The sequence below is a fragment of the Thunnus thynnus genome, chromosome 15, assembly GCF_963924715.1.
Source record: "Thunnus thynnus chromosome 15, fThuThy2.1, whole genome shotgun sequence".
Classification (NCBI taxonomy): Eukaryota; Metazoa; Chordata; class Actinopteri; order Scombriformes; family Scombridae; genus Thunnus; species Thunnus thynnus.
This window is the reverse complement of record NC_089531.1, coordinates 3,453,840-3,479,364: the sequence shown is the minus strand read 5'-3', so window position 1 is coordinate 3,479,364 and position 25,525 is coordinate 3,453,840. Positions and strand designations below refer to the sequence as shown.

The 25,525-nt window shown below is 36.9% G+C and overlaps 4 protein-coding genes across 11 annotated transcripts in view; 3 read left to right on the top strand and 1 right to left on the bottom strand.

Moving 5' to 3' along the window:
• The window catches only part of LOC137198211 (collagen alpha-1(XIV) chain-like), a 222,721-nt gene that overhangs the window by 26,151 nt on the left and 171,045 nt on the right, over positions 1–25,525 (bottom strand). The gene's annotated exons all lie outside the window — the stretch shown is intronic.
• LOC137198212 (natural killer cells antigen CD94-like) lies at positions 780–4,934 on the top strand. 2 transcript variants are annotated; one of them, XM_067611893.1, is made up of 7 exons: positions 780–1,319; positions 1,977–2,093; positions 2,219–2,284; positions 2,534–2,587; positions 3,001–3,143; positions 4,009–4,130; positions 4,674–4,934. In XM_067611893.1, the coding sequence occupies exons 1-7, from the start codon at positions 1,157–1,159 to the stop codon at positions 4,795–4,797; spliced, it is 789 nt and encodes a 262-aa protein (XP_067467994.1). In that variant the 5' UTR covers positions 780–1,156; the 3' UTR covers positions 4,798–4,934. The 2 variants fall into 2 exon arrangements, with proteins under 2 accessions (XP_067467994.1, XP_067467995.1); XM_067611894.1 differs by lacking the exon at positions 2,534–2,587 and having other exon boundaries at positions 784–1,319.
• On the top strand, positions 5,298–15,280 carry LOC137198213 (natural killer cells antigen CD94-like). 2 transcript variants are annotated; one of them, XM_067611896.1, is made up of 9 exons: positions 5,298–6,308; positions 6,932–7,074; positions 8,492–8,613; positions 10,506–12,046; positions 12,203–12,307; positions 12,816–12,926; positions 13,340–13,482; positions 14,362–14,483; positions 15,024–15,280. In XM_067611896.1, exons 4-9 carry the CDS (start codon positions 11,896–11,898, stop codon positions 15,145–15,147), a joined length of 756 nt encoding a protein of 251 aa, XP_067467997.1. In that variant the 5' UTR covers positions 5,298–6,308; positions 6,932–7,074; positions 8,492–8,613; positions 10,506–11,895; the 3' UTR covers positions 15,148–15,280. The 2 variants fall into 2 exon arrangements, with proteins under 2 accessions (XP_067467997.1, XP_067467998.1); XM_067611897.1 differs by lacking the exons at positions 5,298–6,308; positions 6,932–7,074; positions 8,492–8,613 and having other exon boundaries at positions 8,827–12,046.
• LOC137198489 (uncharacterized) lies at positions 22,750–25,069 on the top strand. The gene is made up of 3 exons (XM_067612369.1): positions 22,750–23,804; positions 24,086–24,196; positions 24,624–25,069. The coding sequence occupies exons 1-3, from the start codon at positions 23,645–23,647 to the stop codon at positions 25,067–25,069; spliced, it is 717 nt and encodes a 238-aa protein (XP_067468470.1). The 5' UTR covers positions 22,750–23,644.

Here is a 25,525-nt window from a genome sequence, read left to right as displayed (position 1 = left end):
CAACGTATGAAACAAGCACATATTCCTGATAAAATAAAGATTAAGCCAAAATTAAAGGCACACTTTAATACTGACATGACGATTCATTCTAAACTTATTTAACAACTACAAGAAAAACAGTCTTTGCTGCAGTTTTTATGGCCTTAGATACTGCACAGCTGGTAAATTTCAGATTATGACGAGATATTTAAAGGTACAGCGATACATGACTGATATTATCCTGTTACCAACAAATAAGGTCATAAGCTGCTCATCGTGACAAACAAATGCTATTTGCCTGTAAAACTATGAATCCAGAACTCTACTCTTTACTCTGTTTCTTACAGGTTTATTAAACTTGTGCTTATTTCACATTTTTTTGGGGGTGTGTGGGGTGGGCAGGGTGGCATTTAAGCAAGGGTCACAGCCGATATTATGAAATGCTCAGTAGTGGTGATAACGTCACATCCGTATAAAACATTTTAGTCAGTATATGTTGCTTCGGGACGCCATTTTGTGACACGCAATCAGATCAGGACACGTAGCTTCTTTTTCTAATTTTCTTAAAATGTTTTGCATGTTCATTTTTTGATCATTTATATGTTGTGATGTTGCGTTCCATCATTGGTGTAAAAATAGTTCTCTATTTCTTTAATCTACTCCTTTATCATCTAATCCATCAAACTACAGCAGTACAACTGACATTTTAACCTCATTATCAGTTAAAAAAAAACCTGTATCACACTACCTCTGTGAGAACCCCCCCCCCCCCAATATCAATCGCCTCTCATTCTGCTGTTTTTTGAATGACGACTTCAAAAACAACCTCACTTATTAAAATGAACTAAACTAAAATATAAACTAATATATTAAACATCCGCATGCTTTTATACTTGATCTTTCATAAGCCCAACTAAAGATAAGAGAGAGGAAAATCTTTTTTTTACTACTTCCTGTTGAAACCTGGCTGACACACACAGAAACAGACAGACACACCAGACAGAAAACACAGAAAGCAGCATCAGAATACAGCACAAAGTTATATTTCTCATTTTAAACTACGGCAATACAGCAGAAATACAGCGATGCAGTGACAGTAACGGAGTACGACGAGTAAATCGAGACTAGAAAAAAAAGCTACAGAGACTTTTCGGTTGTTTTTTTTAATTCCTTAAAAATGTCTTCCAACATTTATGAAAAGCCGAATGAGCTGATGAACGCGAGATACAGCAAAGGAGCCCGAGGGGACAGAGGAGAGAGAATGGAGAGACTAGTCGACATCTACGAGAGCTTCGACCCTTTGACTGATCATCGGGTGGATTTTTCGACACAGGATGGAGGTGAGTATTAAATACGGTAGAATCAATGTTCAGTATTTTTGTTATTGTTAATATAAAAAGTGACAAGTGAGTATGTGCTTGTATGTGGGCATGTCTTTAAAATTAAGCACTCAGCTAAGTCTGTTCAGTTTCATATTTGTCCAAAATAACGACAGTAGTTGACGACATTATAATTGAATCTAGTTCCTGAGTTTGCCTGCTGGCTTCTTGTCGTGCTAATTTTAATCGTCTGTAGTGTGTCGACTGTGGCAAAATGACAAAATAAAGCATATTGAAAACACCAGCACAGTACAGTCAGAAACAAAAATCGAATAGCTGCTCATAGCTGAAAAGAAAAAATCACCACAACTGGAGAAATGAAGTAATGAACTCTTAGAAAAACATAGTGGCTGTTTGTGAAACTGTTGAATCCGATACTTCAGTAGTGTTTAACAGTTGTGGTTTGATTTCTCAGCTCATGCAGTAATGTCCAGTCTTCATGCCTGAGGAGCTGCTTGCTAACAGATATTAATATCAGTCTCTCTCTTTATGTGAAAATGATGTTTTGGTGTAGTTTCCTGCAGGGATTGCATTCTTACTTCTAACACCATTGTTCTCATCTAGTAAAGTTCTAGTTCAAATATCGAAATGTGTTGTCTGTATACTTTGCGTCTGTAGGAGCAAACACTCGTCATCCTCCAGCTGTCCTGAGAGACCCTTTTACAATTGCTGCAGTGATTCTGGGTCTACTGTGTCTCGTGCTACTAATCGGAATCACTGTCCTGTTCAAACTCTGTGAGGATCTCATCTTTATTTTAGTATTATATTTTTCAATGTCACTCAAAATCTTGATCAGTTGTTCAAATTTGATATATTTGCTTTATTCCTTTTTTTTTTTTATGTTTGTGGATTCTTACCAGATACTTCAGTCTCTCTGGAAAGGGACCAGCTGACTGAAGCTAACAAGCTGAGGACAAACATTAGCGGTGAGAACGATTTAAAAGAAACAGCAGACTTTAAGTCATATTATTCTGTCATTAGCTGATGTGAAATCTGTCACTAACACATTTGTGCATGTGAAAATAAGTTACATATTTCAATGCAAAGTGATAATTACAGGCAGCATGAATGCATGAAAAAATTGATTTTAATATAGTTTTAAAATGAGAAATTAAAATGTAGGAATGTCTGACTGGTAGATACAACTTTTTGCTCTGTTGTGGTTCTGGAAAAAGACCAGCTGCAGAGACAATATGACGACATGTTGAACAATCAAAGCAAAAATGCAGGTATGAAAAGCTTTACAACAGAAAATACAACTAGACCTGCAAGTAGGTTTTGCAGAGTTTGTAAAGAAATAACTACAGCACATAACTCTTTATAAACAATATATTGTGATTTTTAAATTTCTGTTTGTGTACATGTTTTAAGAAATTAGATGTGCTAAAGGCAAGGTTCAACTTGACGCTGTTGTTCTGTTTTAATTGCTGTTTATGTTGTTGATTGGCTTTTGTTTTGTGGAACTTTCAGCTTAACAATAGCTTTACATTAAGATACAAATTAAAAGCAGCTACAGTCCAAAGTAAACACCCTAAAAGGGAGAAGTAGCAGGTAATATACTGTATACTAAACTAAAAAGTGAACTTTTGTGAAGTGAAACTTCTGGACATAAGTGACATAAAAATATTTGTTTGACAATAAGAGAGTTTGTGTCCTGAGGGATGGAAGAGATCTCGATGCAGTTGTTACTACAAATCTACTGAGATGAAGAGTTGGGATGACAGCAGAGCAGACTGTAAGAACAGAACAGCAGACCTGGTGGTCATAAACAACAAAGAAGAACATGTGAGTGACTTAATGTGTTTATTTGTGCTTTACTGTGTGACTCCATGCATGTGCAGAAGGTCTGTCTTTTTATTTGGGAGCTTGTGTTGATTCGAACATCTTTCATACTGTGTGTGTTCATATATACTGTAAATATAATATGTGTGTGCCAGTATGTTTATGTGTGTAAGTGCTTTTTGGCTGTCACACATAACCAGTTTTACTTAGAGATGGTAAAAGGACTAAAATAATTGACTTTTGGAAAATACTTAAAGGACCTTTAAGGACTAAATTAAAGTCCTCTTCCACTCAAAAATATCTTTCTTGTTGTTTCTTCAGTTGGATGTTTGAGCTTCACTGTGAAGAATGTGTATGTGCAGCGTTCAGGCTGTTTTTTACATTAATCTGCAGAAGGAGGAAAGTTTCTCCCTTTAAAAGAGTTTAAGACGTGTACATATGCATATTATTGTGACATCACAACCAGTTTAAAGCCAATCACGATCCAGTATGCAACTTACACAATTGTGATATGGACATTTGGAGCCTCTGGTGCTCAAACACTGAGAATGGACTTTTCAGTGAAGTAGGAGACATCTTGTGTCCAGCAGGAAAACTTGTGAATTGAAAAATATTTGCATATTTATAGATTCTGGATTTTTCAATGATGGAGAAGATGTTGTTTTAAGAATTTCTAACCAAGATTTTTTTTATTTTTTGTGGAAACACCATACCACACACAACTTATTATTATTAATGATATTATTACATGTTTACATTTACATTTCTACTTGAAAAATGGTCACAACATGAAAATGAATTCACTACCATAGAACTGTTAGTGTATCCACAGAGAAATAATTATCAGCTTTTTTTGTCAAATGATCAGGAGTTTCTCAGTGAGCTGAATGAAAGTGGAGCTTTCTGGATCGGACTACAGAGTGTGAAAATCAAAGAGTGGCCGGAGGAATGGGCGTGGAAATGGGTGGACGGATCAACACCTTCATATACGTGAGATATTTTACATTTTATTTTTATTGAATCACGATACATCAAGGTCATTGTTTATCATTTAAAGTGGGATTTAAAAGAAAAGCAGGGAGGCAATAAAGATTTCATAAATAAAAAAAAAATCAGTATTTTGTGAAGTAATATATTGTTCCACCACAATCTCAGGTTAAAATGTGGCTGATATTGAAGTTACAATCTCAAACCTGAAACCAGGAGTCTACTGTAGACGCTCAGCCTAATGAACCTGCACTCTATCAGGCTGCCACATGAGGGTGCCGATGTTTTCATATTAATTCAATTGTGTGCTACTGTCTTTGTTGAAAGAGAAAAACAAAATTCTCACAGTGCTGGGAGAGCTGGGGAGCCTTTCCTTACATTAGCTCAGTAAACTGGATTGGTCTGCCTCTTCTTCTATGGTGTAGGCTTGTGTACTAGTTGAAAACACAAAGAAACTAAATATGAAGCTGAATAAGAGGGTCAGTCCAGACTTTGTTTGTATTTTGCAGCTGTTACCTGCATCAATATATGGTGTTTGTTCTGCAGGGCCTGGGAAATAGACCAGTCTTCAACACCTGTGAACCGGTCCACAGTGTCCATTAATCAAAATGGAAAATGGATCATTAGCAATGAACCCAAACAATGGATCTGTGAGAAAGAAGTCTCCTGAAAGCTTCCTGGTGATCCTGCAGTTATATTTATACAAAGTAACTGTTATGTTATGTGTTTAAATCCTGTTGCATGTCATTATTCTCTCTCTGTCCACATACATCTTGTTCTTAATAAAGGCAAACATGAGAAAATGAACTGTACACGAGTCTTTAATGTTCATAACATGTCAGAAGAAACAAACATAATTACATTTTTTTGCTGTTCTTAAAGTCTTACTGTGAACCCATGAGAAAGTATCTGATATATTAAATGAATTTGACAAAGTAAATCATTAATTTTGATGAATCAATGCATAAGCAGCATCTTAATATATCACTTACAGCCTGATTTTCTACAAAATTAGTACTTTTACTTTTGTACTTTAAGTAAAATTAGGTTCTAACTTTTACTTAAGTATGATTTTAAATGCAGGACTTTTACTTGTAATGAAGTATTTTTACATTATTGTTATTATTATTATTGTTATATTACATTATTTTTTTGTCTGTCAGCAGCAGAGAGGTCAGCAGCCACGCAAACTGTCTTCACCACACTGACTGTCAGCAGAAATTTACTGAACCAATATAATTTTCATGTCAGCTCCAAGGGGAAAGAAATTGACAGTTTTTACATTTATTGATTCATGGATTTTATTTCCCCACCCACTGTAGTGGGCGAGGGGAATCTGCATATGAAACCAGCCACACTGGGAGCTTAAATCAGCCTTAATTCTGTGTTTCTACTCTGCCTTTGCAAGATTTGGCCTGATAGTAGCAGTAGAAACTTCAGCCTGTCAACCACAATCATTCTCAGTACAGTATTTTGATGTTAAATGATGGATTTACAGACTGTCCTTGCTCCACAGCATGAATAAAAAATTGAATTTACCACATGTCAAATTTTAACTTAATTAAACATGACAGTGTGGTAGGAAACAGTTTCAGAGTCTCTGTAAAACAAGATAAAGTAACTGATAAAGTAGCACTTCCTGTTTTGTAGGAGCTGTTGATTTGCTCTGTGTATCTGTGAATGTGTGTGTATGTGGGGTATTTAAGAAAGCTGTGAATAAATGTGGTTATATGTATAAACACATACAACAACACATGCAAATCATTGCATTTTTTTTCCAGCTTTACACTCACAAATTCATACTTTATTTAAATGGCTTCTAACTGAAGTTCAGAAAACCATCAAACTGGAGTTAAGTTTTCATTCAAATGAGTAAAGTGAATAAAACGATCTGCATCTATCGGCGTTTCTTTTCCTGCTGCTATTTCCTCAGAGTTTTTCTACTGAAACCAGACAAGAGTCTGGTCAGGAAACACTGAAGGCAGCATCCCAACAGTTCATCATGTTCTTAAACTTGTATCAATTATAGTTTGTTGGAGTTTTAAATTGGGTACATGGTGGATTGTTGTTCGCCCCATAGGGCTGACCAAGGGTGGGGCGTAATAACTGCAGAAGTGGAAATCTACGAGAATGCAGACGTAACTGAAGATGGTGACACTGATCATCAGTCACAGGAAGGAGGTAAGAGAGAAATTATGAAAGTCAATATTATTCAAAATAATGTGCGTATGTTTGTGTGGGCGTCTCTCATTACTGAGAATTCCAGTCTGTTTACATCTGCTTATCTTTTTGTCTGAGCTCTGAATTTGCTCTCAGCTCAGTTTGTTTCACTCCTGAGCAACTTTGAGTACTAATCCTGAGTAACTGCATCTGATCTACATCTGTGTTTGTTTCTTTATACCTGAAGCATGAAACCTTGTGGTTTGGAGCTGTGTTATTTTATCCACTGTAAATAGTTCTCTGTCTACTGGCTGTGTACTAAACACACAATTCAGAGACTGAGGATTTATGTTAAAGGCAAGAAAAAACACAACAAGAAGCATAAAGATGAAAGTCAGGTTCCAAAACGGTTTGAAGACAAAATCTAGAAATTATAAACTGAATTAACTTGAAATGAATATAACTTTTTATATTAAGTTAATGAAAAGATTAGTTGATTCCACTAATTCCAGTGTAATATTTTACAGTGTAACGAAAAAGACTATTTTCAGCGGCAAGCAACTTGTTAAACTTAACAAGTCTTTTTGACAATTTGAAACCGACTGACATGAAAACTGTCTCTAAAACACTTGTCTGACAATTAGGAAAGTGGTGCCCTGAAGGATGGAGGAGGTTTGGATGCAGTTGTTACTATAAGTCCAAGGAGAGGAACACTTGGTATAAAAGCAGAAGAGACTGTCAGGACAAAGGAGCAGATCTGGTGGCCATAAACAACCAAGAGGAACAGGTGAGTGTTTATTTGTGCTTTACTGTGTGAGTCTATGCATGTGCAGAAAGTTTGTGTTTTTATGTAGGAGCTTGTGTTTATTTGCATGTCCAATATGCATGTACACCAACCTGCACTGCCTGCTGTATAGTCATTTAGGTCCACTTCCCTGTTGCTTTTGTTGATGAGCTTTCATGAGGTTCTTTTAAGGGTGTGGATATTATTTTCATATTAAGACCCTGTGTATATCAGCCTTTGTTTTGTAACTGTGGTTTTGTTTACGTTACTGCACATTTGCAATGAATTTGAAAAATCCTATTCCTGAAAAGTGAGGTTCATTAAAAAGGAAGATAGCAAGGTTAGCATGAGTGGAACAAAAGGGTGTCTGATTGAATATTAACAGATCAAGATGTAAACAGGCTGGATATTTCCAAATATTTGTGTGAGAGAGAAAATCACAGGAACGATTTGACGGAAATTGATGACTTGAATGAACATGGAAGAACACTGATAAACTAGTAAAATGAAATTGTCTGACCTCTGATATTAGTTCTGCATGAAAAAACGCAGCTCTCTCATCCTTTTTAATGGGGCAGTTTGTTGATGTAGTGGGGTGCCAACGCAGAGGGCTCAGCACGACAGCGTGGTGGTGTCCGGCAAAAAAATTGAGGCTGCTTCAACTTTTGCTGCAACGAAGTGCGACGTCGTCCAGCAAGGTGCTGCGTTTGCTAATTACATACATGCAAGCCCACTTTCCTGATGGATTACTTTGTAACGTGAATGCCGTATTCGCCTGTTTACCTTCTGATCATTGTGACGAATGATAAAAAAGTGGCCACCGTGATAACTTTCTGTAGTTGGTCTGAGTATTACAAACCTCTGTGTGGTGTTTTGGCGCCTGATATGCCTTTAAACACATTAATCTGTAGCTCCAACTTGACTTGCTGGATTGTATTTCATTGTCTCACTGGTAACTTTAACAATATGCCCCATGCACTGTTTTAACGCAGGGCTGATTCCAGTGTGCAGCCTTACACAAGCAGTTTCTTCTGCATTATAAATGGCTTTCTCTACCTTTATCCATAACAAATGTGTATTTACTTTCATACCGTTGTGCCCAGTCCTGAGTGTGTAGGATCCCCCTTGTGTTTGTTGTGGCTTATTGTGAACATGACAGTGTTAAGAATTAAAAGTATATATTCTAGTACAGTATGGCTGTATTGGCTGTTTGTACATGTGTCTTTATACACTCATGTACAAATATTTGTATATTTGGCTTTATTGTAGCAATCATTAGTGTATAAGAGGAGCCAGTTTTCAAGTTCTTTGAGTGTTTCTAATTTATGCACCACAGAGGAACTGAAAAGTTGCAACAAATTTTAGACAGAATGAATTATTATGAACAAAGAAATGATTACTGTCTCTTGTTAACTATTAGAAATGTGCCACTGAGCTGAATATGAATGGAGAGTCCTGGTTTGGTCTATGGGCTACTCAGGAAAAACTGGAATTAGGAGGATGGAAATGGGAATGGGTGGATGGATCACCGCTGGCAGAAATGTGAGACATTGTTAAAGATTTTTATTTCTATCAAAGTGTCATCAAAGTAACTGTTTGTCATAAGTAAGTAAAAACGTTATTGAATAAGTTGTAAAAATGAATTCAGTCGATCAATGTCTTTAATTCTTCAGAAACTGAGGTAAATGAAATAACTTGTGAGGAGTTTTCAAATTGCCATAACACAGTCAATTTAATTTTGTTTTGTAATTTCGTTGACATTGTCTACTATATGTTTATTGTATCTTATATTTATGGTATCAGCTATTGTTAATTCTTCCTTGTCTTCAGGATGTGTCCCTTCCTATTTTAAGTATGCTACTATCCAGCCCATTTTAAGAAAAGAAACTTAGATCCTACCTTGCTCAAGAACTATAGGCCTGAATCTAAACACCCACTTTTGTTGCAAATTTTTGTGGCCAATCAACTCACTGATAAGTTTCAGTCTGGGTTTCAGAAACAGCACTCTACTGAAACTGCTCCTCTAACGGTTTCAGACGATATTTTAATGTCCTTTGATACGGGTGATTGTTCTGTGTTAATCCTGATAAAGAGGTTACGTGATTGGGTTGGGCATATCAGGTATAGCATTAGACTGGTTTACATCTTATCTCACAGACGAATTGAAGTTTCACCGTCTCTATTGATGACTTTGTGTCTGATTCTTCTCCACTGTCTTGTGGTGTTACGCAGGGCTCAGTTCTGGGCCCCGGTTATTTTCTTGATATTTGCTGCCCTTGGGACAGATTTAATATTGCTTATCATTTATTGGCAGATGATATCCAACTTTACTTCATTTAAACCTGGTGAGGCTTTTAGATTATCTAAGCTCCTAGACTGTCTTAACGCTATTAGAGACTGGACAGCAGAACGTTTTTTACAGCTTAATGCTGATGAGATGGAGGTTCTAGTTGTTGGTCCAGAAAAGGTTGCCTTGGCAATTATGCAAAGTATTGGGCCTCTTTAATCTGCTGCCCGCTCCAACCTCCATAATTTAGGGGTAATATTTGATCAATCCTCGTCATGTAAAGCAGCTGACCAGATCTTGTTTTTTCCACTTAAGAAGTTCATCTCTAGTTCAATAGTTCTAGTTAACAGCTGAACTAGAGATGATTATACATGCTTTTGTCTCATCTTGCATTGATTATTGTAACACACTTTTCTCCTCACTTAGTATCTCTGCTCTTGATTGTCTGCAGACAATCCAAAATGCTGCCGCCAGACTACTCATGAGGTCAAACAGATGGTCTCACATTACCCCCATACTTAAATCTCTTCACTGGCTCCTCTAGTTTAAAATTCTCACTGAACACAAAATGATGGGATTACTGAACAATTTTTCATTCTTTAATTCACAGCTTTTGATTATATTGGCTTACAGCACGTAATTATGTGTTAAAGTACCAGTGTGTAGGATTTAGTGGATTCTAGTGGTGAGGTTGCAGATTGCAATCAACTGAATACCCCTCCCCTCCCCTTCCAAGCATGTAGGAAAACTTACGGTGGCCGCAAAACTTTCGAAAAAAGGGAAAGGCCCTCTCTAGAGCCTGTGTTTGGTTTGTCCGTTCTCTACCTTAGAAACATGGCGGGCTCCGTGGAACAGGACCTGCTCCCTATGTAGATATAAAGGACTCATTCTAAGGAAACAAAAACACAATAATTCTCATTTTCAGGTGATTATACACTAATTAAAACATACTTATGAATATTATATTTAATTTCTGCCAAGTCCGTCCCGCTAGATGCCACTAAATTCTACACACTGCACCTTTAAACGAGTAATTCATTACAAGAAATATGAATATTTGAGGTGAGATTAATCAGTTTACTTCAAACTGAAAATAATCTGGAGTTTAAGCCTTGTTAAAAAGTAGAATATTTTATTTATCCTACAGGTTCTGGACAACAGGACTGTGGAACCAGTACGCTGCAGGATTCTGCAATCAACAAGGACAATGGATAAACTGGATATGTGAGAAATAGATTTTCTGTATTCTTTGTTGAGAGAGGGGTTTGTTTTGGGATCAGCTTTGTCAAATTAGATCAAATACAACTTACTGTACTATGAAACGCACTGTGTTACAAACCACAGAATCATATCATATATTTGCATGAAGCTGGACATCCAAACCAACTAACAACAGGAGGAGGAAAGAGAGAAATCACACAGAAAATATAGAGATGTGGTTCACATGTAAGAGTGAGAAAGGGAAAGAGAGACAGCGACGGAGAGCTAACGTGTGACAGAGTGAGGTACAGTGGCCCTGAGGTGGAAAACACATCAAAAATAAACAAGCAAACAACAACAACAACAAATATTTCACAAAACACAGCTAAACAGAAAACACAACATTTGTATTTCTGTGTTTTGTGAAATATTGTTTTTTCTCTAAAATATGGTTGCATTCTTGTGAAATGTTAATGTGTTTTCTGTTTTTTAATGCTATCTAATGTTATCTAATGTTATTTTAATGCTATCTAATGTTATCTGTGCTCGACTGTTTAATTACACTGTGAAGATCAAAAGATCAAAAATACTTATATGAGCATGACTGATATTTTTAATTTAATGACATATGGCATTTAGTTAGCAAGTGACCATGGTATAAACAGGATAATACTCTCTAAGTGTCCATGGAGGAGAACCAGGTTCTTTACCCCCACTCATACTCATCTTAGACTTTCTTTTGTGCTTCTCTTTACTGTTTTGGGTCCAATATTCTCTGTACTGTGTGTCACCAGTTGTGCAAAGCTACTCCTGCATTTAATCCAGCTGCACTTAAAGTATTTATCAAAGAGCCTAGGTTGTGTCAATGTGGAAGATTTTCTGTCATCCTTTTTCTATTCTTCTAACAGCACAATGGTATTCTTAGCATCTTAAGGTCATGATCACTGTATCATTCTAGATGAAATAATAATACTTATCAACTTAAAGACATAATGTGGGCACACAGCTCTGCTGTTGAGTGAAATGTTACTGTTAGAAAATAAAGACAAAATAACATTAAAATAAAATCAACAGCTATGTTTTTCTGGAGCAAATAGATTTTATATACAGTTTATCTGAAAGCTTTCATCGTTCCAACATCCGGACCATTGAATGTCTAAATTTAATTTACAAAAAAATCAACAAACTGGTTGTTATCTAACAGCAACAAATTTAGCTTTGCATCTGTGGTTGTGGTTTCTCAAGCTGACACTTCCTGTGTTGAAAGCTACTCAGCTCAGAGACACACGGTGAAACCTGGTCCAGAACAGGCTCAGTTTGTTTTTTACTTCTTTAAGATGTCTACAGAAATTCCTGCTGTACCACAGTTGAGTTTGAATGTGAGATATACAAGAAATGTCCAAGAAAACAGAGGAGAGGGAGAGGAGAATGAGGTGGAGATCTTCAGCGATGAGGAGCATCAAATTGATTTCGGATCACAAACAGCCCGTAAGTCTGAAATAATGACTAGTTTGATAATTCACAATTCACCATGAGTCACCATTCACTACGGATCATTATCAGGTGTCTTGGTGTTGTAAGCTGTAAACTGTAAACTTCAAACAAGCATAATAAAAATGTTCTTTATATGTTTTGCCTCTGTAGGACCACGCACTCAAAAGAATCCTGCAGCTGTCAAAAGAAGCGGTTTGAAAGCCATAATGCTGGGAGTGCTGTGTCTTCTGCTGCTGACTGGAATCTTCATACGTTGTGAGGAATTGCGTTTTTAATACAAACTGTCATATCTTGAGTCTCTGTTTTTATTTAGTGTCTTGATTTAAGCTTTTTCTGTTGGATAATATCATCATTGATCATATGATCAAAATTTCATGCAATTTTCCACCTGAAATCAGTGGGTGTCTTCAGTAGTTTTGTGGGAAGAAAACTGAAAAATACAAACATGAGAATGTCCTAAAAAAAATAAAGAACCAGTGTATGAACTAGCATTCTTCAATAACCTTAACTTAGTTGGACAAATATACCAACTCCCACAGCAAATGTGATCCCTGCAACCCTTCAGTTACATATTACAATGCAAAGTGATAATTACAGGCAGCATGAATGCATGAAATAATTAGCTGCATCGCAAATTCATGTGACAAAAACTTGAGTGGTATGTTCCTGAAGTGATTTTAATATAGTTTTAAAATGAGAAATTAAAATGTAGGAATGTCTGACTGGCAGATACAACTTTTTGTGCTGTTGTGCTTCTCAAAAGATATTTCAGCCATTCTGGAAAAAGACCAGCTGCAGAGACGATATGACAACCTGTTGAACAATCATAGCCGGTTACAGGATTCAGTAATGGAGCTCCAGGGCAAACATGCAGGTACGAAAAGCTTTAGAACAGAAAATACAACTAGACCTGCAAGCAGGTTTTGCAGGGTTTGTAAAGAAATAACTACAGCACCTAACTCTTTATAAACAATATATTGTGATTTTTAAATTTCTGTTTGTGTACATGTTTTAAGAAATTAGATGTGCTAAAGGCAAGGTTCAACTTGACGCTGTTGTTCTGTTTTAACTGCTGTTTATGTTGTTGATTGGCTTTTGTTTTGTGGAACTTTCAGCCTAACAATAGCTTTACATTCAGATACAAATTAAAAGCAGCTACAGTCCAAAGTAAACACCCTAAAAGGGAGCAGTAGCAGGTAATATACTGTATACTAAACTAAAAAGTGAACTTTTGTGAAGTGAAACTTCTGGACATAAGTGACATAAAAATATTTGTTTGACAATAAGAGAGTTTGTGTCCTGAGGGATGGAAGAGATCTCGATGCAGTTGTTACTACAAATCTACTGAGATGAAGAGTTGGGATGACAGCAGAGAGGACTGTAAGAACAGAACAGCAGACCTGGTGGTCATAAACAACAAAGAAGAACATGTGAGTGACTTAATGTGTTTATTTGTGCTTTACTGTGTGACTCCATGCATGTGCAGAAGGTCTGTGTTTTTATTTGGGAGCTTGTGTTGATTTGAATATCTTTCATACTGTGTGTGTTCATATATACTGTAAATATAATATGTGTGTGCCAGTATGTTTATGTGTGTAAGTGATTTTTGGCTGTCACACATAACCAGTTTTACTTAGAGATGGTAAAAGGACTAAAATAATTGACTTTTGGAAAATACTTGAAGGACCTTTAAGGACTAAATTAAAGTCCTCTTCCACTCAAAAATATCTTTCTTGTTGTTTCTTCAGTTGGATGTTTGAGCTTCACTGTGCAGAATGTTGTATGTGCAGCGTTCAGGCTGTTTTTTACATTAATCTGCAGAAGGAGGAAAGTTTCTTCCCTTAAGAGAGTTTAAGACATGTACATATGCATATTATTGTGACATCACAACCAGTTTGGAGCCAATCACGGTCCAGTATGCAACTTACACAATTGTAATATGGACATTTGGAGCCTCTGGTGCTCAAACACTGAGAATGGACTTTTCAGTGAAGTAGGAGACATCTTGTGTCCAGCAGGAAAACTTATGAATTGAAAAATATTTGCATATTTATAGATTCTGGATTTTTCAATGATGGAGAAGTAGATGTTGTTTTAAGAATTTCTAACCAAGATTTTTTTTATTTTTTGTGGAAACACCATACCACACACAACTTATTATTATTAATATTATTACATGTTTTAACACATGATTTACATTTACATTTCTACTTGAAAAATGGTCACAACATGAAGATGAATTCACTACCATAGAACTGTTAGTGTATCCACAGAGAAATAATCATCAGCTTTTTTTGTCAAATGATCAGGAGTTTCTCAGTGAGCTGAATGAAGGTGGAACTTCCTGGATCGGCCTACAGACTGTGAAAATCAAAGAGTGGCCGGAGGAATGGGCGTGGAAATGGGTGGACGGATCAACACTTTCATATACGTGAGATATTTTACATTTTATTTTTATTGAATCATGATACATCAAGGTCATTGTTTATCATTTAAAGTGGGATGTAAAAGAAAAGCAGGGGGGCAATTAAGATTTCATAAATAAAAAAAAATCAGTATTTTGTGAAGTAATATATTGTTCCACCACAATCTCAGGGTAAAATGTGGCTGATATTGAAGTTACAATCTCAAACCTGAAACCAGGAGTCTACTGTAGACGCTCAGCCTAATGAACCTGCACTCTATCAGGCTGCCACATGAGGGCACCGATGTTTTCATATTAATTCAATTGTGTGCTACTGTCTTTGTTGAAAGAAAAAAACAAAATTCTCACAGTGCTGGGAGAGCTGGGGAGCCTTTCCTTACATTAGCTCAGTAAGCTGGATTGGTCTGCCTCTTCTTCTATGGTGTAGGCTTGTGTACTAGTTGAAAACACAAAGAAACTAAATATGAAGCTGAATAAGAGGGTCAGTCCAGACTTCATTTGTATTTTGCAGTTGTTACCTGTATCAATATGGTGTTTGTTCTGCAGGGCCTGGGAAATAGACCAGTCTTTACCACCTGTGAACCGGTCCACAGTGTCCATTAATCAAAGGGGAGAATGGATCATTAGCAATGAATCCAAACAATGGATCTGTGAGAAAGAAGTCTCCTAAAAGCCTCCTGGTGATCCTGCAGTTATATTTATACAAAGTAACTGTTATGTTCTGGGTTTAAATCCTGTTGCATGTCATTATTCTCTCTCTGTCCACATACATCTTGTTCTTAATAAAAGCAAACATGAGAAAATGAACTGTACACGAGTCTTAAATGTTCATAACATGCCAGAAGAAACAAACATAATTACATTTTTTTTTGCTGTTCTTAAAGTCTTACTGTGAACCCACGAGAAAGTATCTGATATATTAAATCAATTTAAGAAAGTAAATCATTAATATTGATGAATCAATGCATAAGCAGCAACTTAATATATCACTTACAGCCTGATTTTCTACAAAATAAGTACTTTTACTTTTGTACTTTAAGTAAAATTACGTTCTAACTTTGACTAAAGTATGATTTTAAATGCAGGACTTTTACTTGTAATGAAGTATTTTTACATATTATTATTATATTACATTATTTTTTTGTCTGTCAGCAGCAGCTCCTGAACGAGCTGGGAGGTCAGCAGACACGCAAACTGTCTTCACCACACTGACAGTCAGCAGAAATTTACTGAACCAATATAATTTTCATGTCAGCTCCAAGGGGAAAGAAATTGACAGTTTTTATATTTATTGATTCATGGATTTTATTTCCCCGCCCACTGTAGCGGGCGAGGGGAATCTGCTTATGAAACCAGCCACACTGGGAGCTTAAATCAGCCTTAATTCTGTGTTTCTACTCTGCCTTTGCAAGATTTGGCCTGATAGTAGCAGTAGAAACTTCAGTCTGTCAACCACAATCATTCTCAAAGCGATCTGCCCTGCAGTAGTGAAAGTACAGTATTTTGATGTTAAATGATGGATTTACAGACTGTCCTTGCTCCACAGCATGAATAAAAAATTGAATTTACCACATGTCAAATTTTAACTTCATTAAATATGACAGTGTGGTAGGAAACAGTTTCAGAGTCTCTGTAAAACAAGATAAAGTAACTGATAAAGTAGCACTTCCTGTTTTGTACGAGCTGTTGATTTGCTCTGTGTGTCTGTATGTAACTATATGTATGTATGTGGGGTATTTAAGAGAGCTGCGAATAAATGTGGGTGCATCTATTAACACATGCAAATCATTGTGGTTGACTGACAACCTTGCATCTCCAAATTCTTGCACCTTTTAAACAAAGAAAAACATTTTTTCTCCAGCTTTATTCCCATGAATTCATAGTTTATTCAGAAAACCACCAAACTGTTACAAGTTAAGTTTTCATTCAAATGAGTAAAACGAATAAAAGGATCTGCATCTATCAGTGTTTCTTTTCCTGCTGCTACTTCCTCAAAGTTTTCCACTGAAACCAGACAAGAGTCTGGTCAGGAAACACTGAAGGCAGCATCCCAACAGTTCATCATGTTTGTACTGCTTACATTTAAGTTTTATAGCAGAAACTTAAAAAGTCTCAAAACTCTCAAAATGTCCTCAGATATATATGCCAAACCAGATTTATCAAAAAAGGTGAAATATAACAGAAGCGTTCAGGAAGACAGAGCAGATTGGGACGAGAGAGAAGTGGAAATCTACGAGAGTGCAGACGTAACTGAAGATGGTCACACTGATCATCAGTCACAGGAAGGAGGTAAGAGAGAAATTATGAAAGTCAATATTATTCAAAAAAATGTGCGTGTGTTTGTGTGGGCGTCTCTCATTACTGAGAATTCCAGTCTGTTAACATCTGCTTATCTTTTTGTCTGAGCTCTAAGTTTGCTCTCAGCTCAGTTTGTTTCACTCAGTTTTCCAATTTGAGCAACCTTGAGCACTAATCCTGAGTAACTGCAGCTGATCTACATCTGTGTTTGTTTCTTTATACCTGAAACATGAAACCTTGTGGTTTGGAGCTGTGTTATTTTATCCACTGTAAATAGTTCTCTGTCTACTGGCTGTGTTCCCTCATGTCTTAAACACGCAGTAATGAACCCACTTCTCAAGAAACCAAGACTTTACCCTCTGGATTTTAAAGAATGTAAACCCATCTCTATTTTTATCCAAAGTTTTAGAGAAAGTTGTTTATTTAAAGTTGGTTTATTTTATGAATAATTGCAACATCTTTGATAAGTTTCAAGTTTCTGTTCACGTCATAGTGCTGAAACTGCTTTCATCAAAGTAATAAACAATATCTTTCTTTCAGCTGACGCAGACTGATTTGAATTTTTCTCAACTTTAGCTCAGCATTTGCCTTAAAAAGTGGGTTGTATCAGGGATACCACCCGAGACTGATTCAAACCTTCAAACAGAACTTGTTGGTTAGCGGTTGGTGATGCCTCCTCTTTAGCAGACCCTCTGACCTGTGGTGTTCCCCAAGGCTCCATACTTGGCCCCCACCTTTTCTCTTTAGACATGCTGCCACTGGGACATATCATAAACATAATATTCAATATCATTGTTATGTGAGTAAATAATCATCAAGTGAGTTTATTTACAATGTTTTGAACATTTCCTGATGAAGGTCTGATGACTGAAACATCGTTATTAATGCTAAGAATATTTTCCAGCTGTGTACAGATGTCAGCCAACCACAAACAAAAGCAGTGAAGCTACTGAGTAAAATGCCATCACAACAGAGGGGAATTATAAAAAGATCCATGTTATTTTCTTTTACTGAAATTGCCCTCTGTGTGCTTTGCCTCCGTAGGACCACTCTCACCAAAGCATCCTCCAGCCCAAAGACGGCCTTTCAGAGGTGCTTCATTGTGTGGAGGAGTGTTGTGTCTTCTGATGACATCTGGAATCATCTTCCTGTCCATGTGTTGTAAGATCAAATAGGCACACCTGAGCAACTACTCTGCAGCAAAACCAGTAATGTAATATTTAAACCAACAGTGTTAAGTTCACTCATTTTGGGAGAACTTCATTAAGCTTAAGATATTGAGTTTAATCAACAACTTTGTTTTGCAGTTACATTCTCAGTTTAAATGGTCAGTTTTTCTTCATGACATGAAGGTCTTAAGTTTTCTCTGTTACTTTTGACGCAATATTTGTACCAGAGTTAGTATAGAGACAACTTGTGAGGCTGCTCTGAATAACTTTATAATTAGTTAAATTATACATACGGGGGCAGGGACTGAGGTGGATACAAACCCTTCATCATATCATTTTCTTCACCATCACAAGAACCACCAAGGCTTGAGATTAAAGTAAAGAAGGCTCTGGAGAGTTTTAACCCACAAACAATGCATTCTGGGAAGTCTGCTAATAAACTTATTGTTATTATGTTTATTACTTATTTATTGATGTAAACATTAATCTAATTTTCTGAGTGAAAATTCCAACATACAAGTTCACATTTTTTCTACAAGCTCTCGTGTTTTGTTTTTTTTCAAATTAGGCTCACATGTGTGACAATATTTAATGCAAGTGAAAATTTAAACACAGAAGTGCATATTTTTGTTCTAAAAGTTCTTATTTTGCAACATATTTACCTTCATACTAGAGTCTTTCTGGATCAGTCTAAAAGCAGAGTACAAATATAAATCAACAGGATGGGAACCGGAATGTGAGAAACTTACAATTTTTTTTAAGCATAATGCCATCAAAAGTACTGTATATACTGTATATAATAAAAAATGTTAAAAAGCAGGGCACCAAAGAAGCTGCCCTATGTGTAAAAAAAGACTCCAATAAAAAAAGCTGCACTTATAAATAAATAACACAACCATGTCTCTGCAAAATTTGGTGCAAATCCATTTAGTAGATGTGGAGATATGTTACAGGTGTCAGAGTCTGCTCTCCCCCTCACCTGTTGCTGTGGGAATTATCCAATCATTCAGTCTCACTCTCTGCTCTGCCACACCCCTCATTAGTTCAACCACCTTCACCTGGCGCTCCCACCTGCTCATCATCTGCAATCAAGCCTGTATATAAGCTGCCTCAGCCCACTCCCTCCTTGTCAGATTGTCTACACTACTATGCTAAGTCGTCTTGCTTTCTTCACTGGACTGCCTTCCTGGTTTCTGATCAGCTTGTCTTCGACCATCGCTCCTCGTCTCTGCCCCGGTAAACCCACCAGCCTTCTGTCCCTGACTCTGAGTTCTGCCTGCCTGTTCCCTGGTCTTTGTCTGCTGTGGGAGTGGAAGATCGGGGTTCAATTTCCAGTGGAGTCATACTCCTTAGAACTGTGTTTCTCCGACCGTGCTTATATTGCCTTGGCATTGTGTGAAATAAAGACTACTAAGTTTATACCAGTGTCATTTGTGCTGCTATTGGGTCCATCCTATACCCGTTACAACAGGTTAAATGAAAATTTAGTGTTGAAGTTATTAGTCATTATATGCATCAGTGACACAGTAACCCCTGGTGAAGCGACTCACTCTGTCGTATTATAATAGTAAATTTAACTTCTCATCCAGAGCACTGGCATGGATGTCTTCATAGTTATCTATCTGTGTTGCACTGGTGTGATTAAAACAGGGCTCTATGAGCTCTTCTGTGTTTTGTTTTTTTAGATTTACCTGCCTGATTTGTAGAGCTTAATGCCAATTTACATTATTTCATCAGTGTCATGTCACTTTTGCCCAGTGATCAGCTGAGGTCTTTCCCAGTCTTGTTTATTACTGAGCCCCCCAGGGGTCACCAAATAGACTCCAAAACAGGGGAATTCCAGTTTCAAAGATTCAAGTTTAAAATAAAGCAAGTAAATAAAAAGATTTATGTTGTTAATCTGCTTTTTGATTTGTTTCTGACTAGATATTTTAGCCACGTTGGAAAAACAGAATTTGATGACAGAACGTGAGCAGCTCAATATCAGCCTCATCCAGTCGCACAACAGACACACCAATCTGACTGAAGAGAAAGACGAGCTACAGACCAGATATGACATCCTGAGCAAAAACTACAAAGTGTTACAGGATGAACTGGATACATTTAAGTTCTCTGTTAGGCCATACCCAGTGATTTCCATGGGTTGACTGCTTTGGAGTGGCGGGGGGGGGGGGGTCATATGTGGGGGCATTTGAAAAACTCAAGACAGAGACTCATCAGACATTTCTCCGTTCTCTGTTAAAGAGCGCCTGAGATTGACACTAAAATGATAATTGCTGGTCCACCTTAGAAGTCGGTCCACTTTAAGTGAGCCTGGTCAAGTTAACGTGTTGTTGCTAACTTCAGGGCTAATCCTCTTCGATAGATGAGTATTTTCTTTGCCTTGAGGAGCTGCAGCATTTAGTAACTGACACACAGCCTGTTTTGTACATTTACTGCCAGATTGACAACTTACTGCTAAACTTTTCCTCTGCTCCGCTCGCGTTCACGTCATGTTTCTGCCGCTCGCTCTCTGTGCTTGTGCAACTACACACGCACATTTACACACACTTACACACACACGCACTGTCTTATTCCTTAACGGAGCAACCCTACTCTTGTACCTTTCATGTAGATGTCCTTTGAAGAACGAAGAGAGGGAGGATGACTAAAGAAAATCCACAATAACATAGAGTGTTATTGTGCTCGCACAGTGGGTGAGTGACAATCATTAGTAGCCCGTTGGTATTAATGATCGCCTGAAATTTTAGCGGCGGTGCGCCGCTGCCAAATGAATATAAGGGAAACACTGCCATACCATTGCACATCATGGGTACCCATGTAGTCATTGCGCCCACACCAAACCTAAACCTAAACCTAAACCTAACCCTAAGCCTAGCCCTAGACCTCAACATGACCCTTTCTATGATTGTCACAGAAAGTGGCATCCCCGCTGCCATAGGGAACCCATGTAGTCATTGCACCCACTCTGCCCACATTAATCTTTCCACCAGAATTCCTTTTGCCAACGATTCAACCCTACTTAGATAATCATGACCTGGATGACTGAGAATCATTCACATCTTCTATTGCAACTTTAGACTTTATATACTTGTCTTATACTTTGGCTACTGAGCTGTTATTTTGTTATTTTAACTCTTCTGCACTAATGAAGCTACGCCTATGTGAACTAGTTCACACAGTCAACTTGAGTCTACATCACTCTCACATGGTTTACTCTTCACTTCTGTGTAGGTGACTGACGAGGTTAGAGCATAAATGTCATATGTCACTGATGTACATATTCTACATTCACATAAAAATGAATCCCAAGTCAATGGATTTCTAAGTTATATCTTCAATCCATTGAAAAAGGTCTCTCCAGGCTGATGGTGTGCATATTTTACTGTATTTAACATGAGCATGAAAATTAGCTTCAAGCTAGTATAATACATCAGAGGTTACATTTATGTTATGCTCCTTTACAAATAAACAATATGAAAATAAGTAACTATTAATGCAAGCTTAAGAGTTCTCCCCTGTTTACCTGCAGTCATGGTAAATTCAGTATAATGTTTGTTTAGCCAGAAACAAACTGATGTATCTGTATCTGAATGGAGAGTTAGCATAACTGGGTGATACAGCATCGATATTATCAAAACCATTAATCAGCTGACACAGTTGTGGTCATAGTGATGTGAGCCACCTTGAAACTGTATGTATTCATAACCTTAACATTGTTAATATTAATACAGGAAATTTTGTGCCAAAATGGCACATTATTGTGCTTTAATTCTGTTGATATTGCCCAGTTCTGGCAACAACCAATTTAATATTTACCAACCAATTTATGATTGTAGAATTCTGCTGTATAATGTGCTTCATAAAATGGGACAAAGCTGTTTTATTTCTGTCACTCAGTTACATCCTTCAACTTGGCTTCAGAGCAGTTTTATTACATTCATGACACAGGAAATAATGTTAGAGTGATGCTTCTCATGAGGACAGCGTGAGGGAGATACAGAATGGATAAAGAGTCTATTTAGTTGCTTCACACTCACAAGCTGCTGCTCATATCTGATATATTCTAGAGAAAAACACACATCTGATATTAACATGAACCTCCAGTGCTGTAGATAAGAAACGACCAGAAGAGTGTTGATATGAAAAGTCAGCACATATGTAGCAAATACATTTATTTGTGAACATTTCGGTCACAGTTTGACTTTATATCAGATGCAGGTTGTGCAGCTGTTTACCTGGTTTACATGTTGCCATAACAACTTCAGCCGGGTGGATTCATTGTGTGGTGCTCTGACATCAAGACATTTGGAGATATATTAAATATTAATAAATTAATTGTCTACATAATGTAAGAAAGAACTTGGAACTTCAGAATAGTGACATAACTTTTGATCTTTTTACGTTGTCAAGAGCTGAGAGAAAGGCTTCAACTTGTTATAAAATGCTACTAAATGCAAGAAGTGATAAATGTGAGAATCTAAAGAAATGTAATGAAATAAAGTGACCCTAATACATAATCTTTGTAACTGAATTGTTATCTGTCCATCTAAATCTTAAAGACCATGGAAGAGGGACTGGGCTTTCCTACTCTGAGGACACCCAAACTGTGTCTCCTAAACCATAAAACAATTTCAAGAAATGAATAAAGGCAGTTTCAAGTGTTAATCACAACATTGAGACTCATCCTGAGGCATTGGAAAAGCCCTAAAGCTCCCACTTTCATTGAATGGGTGAATTTTTAAACTAAATCAATGTTCTATGAAATGATGTTAACCAGAAGATTAGAAATATATGACACAGACAGAAATTAAACATTGGAAAATGTCCTTGTTTTTCTTATAGACTCTTAAGTTTTTTTTTATCTACTTTTCATGTTTATTTTGTCTTTGTTTTTTGTTGTTGTTTTTTTTAACTGTATTGTGTTAATGTTGTTTGTGAAGAATTGTGCTCTAGTGTTTCATTTCTGTTGGTATATGTTTAAAATATAAATAAACTGGTGGAAAAATTGTGTGGTGCTCTGAAGTTGTTTGCATTTGCACATTAGGTTGTTTTTTTTTACATTACATTGTGTTTGCAGCCGTCACACATTATTATTATAACTGGATCTATGAAAAAACAATTTCCTACTCTCTTTGTTGACAGAGGTGTGCAGTTTCGAGATGCATTCAAGTTTTCTCCATAGTGTTGAAGTTCTTTGTCACTTTTTGTGTCATTGACACAGTAACCCCTGGTGCAGCAACTCACTCTGTAGTATTATCATAGTAATACAAAATAAATCAAAAACATGAGTTTGCAGGTTGCATTTATTATGTTGTTTACTTCATTGTATTAACAGAAACTGTGATGATTCTCAGGCAAGTTATGGAGTCATAAGGAACGTCTTTTCCCCTGATTTCTAAGACAAACAGCTGGCCTTATTTGTTTTATTTTTACTAATGTGTTCTACATTTTTTGAAGTATTCCATGTTAAAACAGCTTGTCTTCTGTTTTTGTATCAGTCTAAGACCCAGACTGTGACATGAGACAGAAGGTTGTTGTTTTTTCACACGGTAACAAATGTGTTGCATGTATATCTGTATTTGTGGTTTGTCATGCAGCTACTTCCTTGATGCTCCATCTTTAAAAGCTGCCTGACGCACAGAGAAACAAACAAACAAAGAGAAGATTCAGTTAATTCAAGTTCTTTCACCTCTCAGCATGTCTACACACACCCAGGCACCAGATTTGAGTTTGACTGTGAGATACAGCAGAGGAGGGAAAAATAACGGAGGAGAAAAAAAGGAAAGTCAGGTGGAGATCTACGAGGATGTAGACACTTTGGGACGCAGTCATATTGATCTTGTGTCCCGTAAAGTCGGTAAGAACGAAATAACTAAATATTACACAAAGATGATGTTTTTTACGTAACTGATTAAATCCTGAATGATGAATGTTTATTCCATTTAACTTAAGGATAACTAAGGATAAAATATCATCAGTCTCTGTAACATTAGCAAACATTTACAGACTTGACATGTTGAGATTTAATTTTCTGCCACTTTAGTTAAAATGTCACAGCTGGATAAAATGATCCATAATTCCAGAAAACAACTTCAAATGTGCTTCATGAAAATACATTAATATACTTTGTCTCTGTAGGACCACACACTCAAAATGATCTTCCAGCTGTCAAAGGAAACCGTGTCAGATCTGCTGTAATGATTCTGGGAGCTTTGTATCTTCTGATAGTGGCTGGATCCTACATACGCTGTGAGGATTTGCTTTTTATTCTATAATACATATTGGTCTTTATTTTGTGCTCTGACAGTTTGGTATTTTCTTGACTCTGAAATCTGTTTTGTCTGTCTGTGTGGTGTTTTGGTGCCCCAGTAAAGTGTTGCACTGGTGTGATTGAAACAGGGCTCTATGAGCTCTTCTGTGTTTTGTTTTTTTTAGATTTACCTGCCTGATTTGTAGAGCTTAATGCCAATTTACATTATTTCATCAGTGTCATGTCACTTTTGCCCAGTGATCAGCTGAGGTCTTTCCCAGTCTTGTTTATTACGGAGCCCCCCAGGGGTCACCAAATAGACTCCAAAACAGGGGAATTCTAGTTTCAAAGATTCAAGTTTAAAACAAAGCAAGTAGATAAAAAGATTTATTTTGTTAATCTGCTTTTTGATTTGTTTCTGACTAGATATTTTAGCCACGTTGGAAAAACAGAATTTGATGACAGAAATGGAGCAGCTCAGTATCAGCCTCACCCAGTCACACAACAGAAACACCAATCTGACTGAGGAGAGAGACGAGCTACAGACCAGATATGACATCCTGAGCAAAAACTGCAGAAACACCAATCTGACTAAAGAGAGAGACGAGCTACGGACCAGATATGACATCCTGAGCAAAAATTACAGCCTGTTACAGGACGAACTAGGTAAATTGAAGATTATGTATCGAGATATGATGCGCTTTGGCATGACACCCAGGCCAAACCCTAAACCTAAACCTAACCCTACACCTAAACCTAAACCTAAACCTAAACCTAACCCTAACCCTAAGCCTAGCCCTAGACCTCAACATGACCCTTTCTATGATTGTCACAGAAAGTGGCATCCCCGCTGCCATAGGGAACCCATGTAGTCATTGCACCCACTCTGCCCACATTAATCTTTCCACCAGAATTCCTTTTTTCCACAAATCAATCCTCCTTAGATAATCATGACCTGGATGACTGAGAATCATTCACATCTTCTATTGCAACTTTAGACTTTATATACTTGTCTTATACTTTGTCTACTGAGCTGTTATTTTGTTATTTTAACTCTTCTGCACTAATGAAGCTACGCCTATGTGAACTAGTTCACACAGTCAACTTGAGTCTACATCACTCTCACACGGTTTACTCTTCACTTCTGTGTAGGTGACTGACGAGGTTAGAGCATAAATGTCAAATGTCACTGATGTACATATTCTACATTCACATAAAAATTAATTAAAATTAAAAATTAAAAAATTAATAATTAAAAATTCAAGCTAGTATAATACATCAGAGGTTACATTTATGTTATGCTCCTTTACAAATAAACAATATGAAAA

Coding starts and splice junctions, on each gene's coding strand:
- LOC137198489 (XM_067612369.1), top strand. CDS start 23,645: ATGTCTACACACACCCAGGCACCAGATTTGAGTTTGACTGTGAGATAC. Junction 23,805..24,085: donor TCTTGTGTCCCGTAAAGTCG/GTAAGAACGAAA, acceptor TTGTCTCTGTAG/GACCACACACTCAAAATGAT. Junction 24,197..24,623: donor GGCTGGATCCTACATACGCT/GTGAGGATTTGC, acceptor GTTTCTGACTAG/ATATTTTAGCCACGTTGGAA.
- LOC137198213 (XM_067611896.1), top strand. CDS start 11,896: ATGTCTACAGAAATTCCTGCTGTACCACAGTTGAGTTTGAATGTGAGA. Junction 12,927..13,339: donor GCTCCAGGGCAAACATGCAG/GTACGAAAAGCT, acceptor TTTGACAATAAG/AGAGTTTGTGTCCTGAGGGA. Junction 14,484..15,023: donor GGATCAACACTTTCATATAC/GTGAGATATTTT, acceptor TTTGTTCTGCAG/GGCCTGGGAAATAGACCAGT.
- LOC137198212 (XM_067611893.1), top strand. CDS start 1,157: ATGTCTTCCAACATTTATGAAAAGCCGAATGAGCTGATGAACGCGAGA. Junction 2,094..2,218: donor CACTGTCCTGTTCAAACTCT/GTGAGGATCTCA, acceptor GATTCTTACCAG/ATACTTCAGTCTCTCTGGAA. Junction 2,285..2,533: donor GCTGAGGACAAACATTAGCG/GTGAGAACGATT, acceptor TTCTGGAAAAAG/ACCAGCTGCAGAGACAATAT.